General features: G+C 30.3%; 1 protein-coding gene across 1 annotated transcript in view; it reads left to right on the forward strand.

The window, feature by feature from the left end:
• The window catches only part of LOC106690125 (uncharacterized), a gene marked incomplete at its 5' end in the record, with an annotated part of 60,947 nt that extends 59,014 nt beyond the window's left edge, over window positions 1–1,933 (forward strand). The window contains 1 exon segment of the mRNA XM_067052551.1: window positions 1,323–1,933. Within this exon segment, the coding sequence (XP_066908652.1) occupies window positions 1,323–1,569 (247 nt within the window). The 3' untranslated portion in view covers window positions 1,570–1,933.
• Between the last annotated feature and the right edge of the window lie 265 nt (window positions 1,934–2,198).

Consider the following 2,198-nt stretch of genomic DNA (forward strand, 5'->3'; position numbering starts at 1 on the left):
TAAATAGTTATTGTTGTTGTATTTTATATTAATTTATTGTATAGTTGAAGTTTACGAGGATTGTTCGTAAACTGGTGGGGGGGAGTTACAGCCTTAGTCAGCTGTTACTTCTATGTCAGCTGACTGAGGAGATCAGCTGATCGCATGTATATAAAGAGATGTACCGAAACCAATAAAGTTAGTGTTTTACAGCAGTTCAAGCGAGTTTGATCTTATTCCATCTTCTCTTTTTTGACATTTTGCTTTCGCCAATACTTAACTTATATATAATATACTACTAGAAATATTTGGAGGTGAGGGCCCTCTTCATGTTTATTTAAGAGAGAAGGGAAAATAAAACAGTTAATATTTATGGACGAAAGATAATATTAAATAATAAAAAATAGTCAGAAGTCGAAAATAATAGTAGGGGAGGGCGTGGGGGGTGCAAGAGAAGAAAGGAGTTATAGGGTAATGTTTAAAGCGTTTTGGGGGGCCTTTCCTGCCCTGCCACCTCGCAGGAAGGGGGATGGGGTGACTGATTGGAAGAATGGCTTTTATTGAGTTCAGCACCCCGATATATACATATCAATCAGCTGTTTGACCCGATCAGCTGATACGGCCTGTCTGCTGTTATCGTCCTCAGGCCATAGCTTATATATATTTACTAAAAGCAATTATATCTGGAAGAACGAGAAAGGATTATTTAACCCTCCTAATAAAAACTTTTTATTTCTAACAAAAGTTGCTTACTTATATTATAGCTAGAACTATAATTGACCTTTTGTCATAAATTTTGTAAATCCAGATAGTGCTCTCATGTAATTCAAATTTGAAAATGAAAACCAGAGTCTTTGTAAAAAAGAAATTCTTATCTTTTTTCCACCATTTTCCACTACAGATGTATTGGACAAAATTGACTAGGTGATATTAAATGCAAAATTTTCAGAGTTTAGTAACATAAGTGTATAAATAATTATTATGATTGGTATTGGGTAATTTGTATGATTATAATTTTATATTATCAGTATAATTAGGTATATTATTACAAAGAATAACTATTTCTATAATTGCTCAATTTGATCTTTTATAATCTAACAAAAACAAATTGTATCCTACATATATTTAAATATTATTTCAACCTCAACTATGAAAAGTTAGTATTTAAAAACCAAATGTTTCCTTTTAATATTTTACTTCTAAGTTGGTAAATTTTCCTGTCTTGATGTTAATCTTTTAAAAAAAATAATATGAAAGTTTTTAATTTTAAATAAAACTAGAAGCAAGTTTAAACTAATTCTTATAATTGTCATTACTAAAAATAACTCAATTGTTTCTTTAAGGTATGTTCTCCTGGGAAGCGGAACCTTCCTGTTGGTGGTCGGAGTCGTACTCGCAATAGTACGTTGTTGTTTGCTACCTTGGAAGCAAAGACACGACCTCTCATTAGAGGAGGGTCACATTCCCATCCGTCGAGAGAGTGTTGCAGGAGTAAAGAGGGATAGCGTGGTCCAGAGCAGGGCCAGCATCTCGGAGCATGAAGGCAAGCTCCAAAACGAGGCAGAAAGTAAAGAGACAAGACCAACTTAACTTTGCAAGCGAGGATTGAAAGCGCTAACGTGACAAGTATTTAGTTTCCTTCTTTATATTAATCATGTAATTACATGAGTTATAGAATGGGAAGTGGTTTGGCCAAAATCACATCATTTTGCCAGGCTTTGTTGGCTTTAATGTTGTTAACCTTTAACAACTTCATTTTGTAATTGTTTTTAATACACTCCCTTGATTTTTGTTTTTCTTTAATTTTCAAAGAAAACAATCTATTTTATTTATTTATTATATTATCTCGAATGCAGTTCATTAATGCATTGTTCAAAGTATTTTTTTATGTATAGTTTTAGTTTTATTTTTTGTAAAATTAATATCTTTAAAAAAGACATTTAGTTTAAGTTAGAATGAGGAACAGAATTGGAATTTTAAAGGAATATTATCTATTTCATATATTGAATTAATGTTTTCTATCTATACATTAAGACCATATTTTTGAATTTTTTTTTTTCATTTCTTTATAATTATTTTTTTATTTTATTTTGAATATACTTTTTTTTTTTCAAATGCTAATTTGCTTTGCGCTATTCTATAACGCACATAAAATTTAAGCACGAATTATAAAAATTATATTTACTGTTAAATATGTATAAGTGAATTTTATTTATAGA

This window comes from Halyomorpha halys, unplaced genomic scaffold, assembly GCF_000696795.3.
Source record: "Halyomorpha halys isolate HHAL.00 unplaced genomic scaffold, Hhal_1.1 Scaffold49.1, whole genome shotgun sequence".
Classification (NCBI taxonomy): domain Eukaryota; kingdom Metazoa; phylum Arthropoda; class Insecta; order Hemiptera; family Pentatomidae; genus Halyomorpha; species Halyomorpha halys.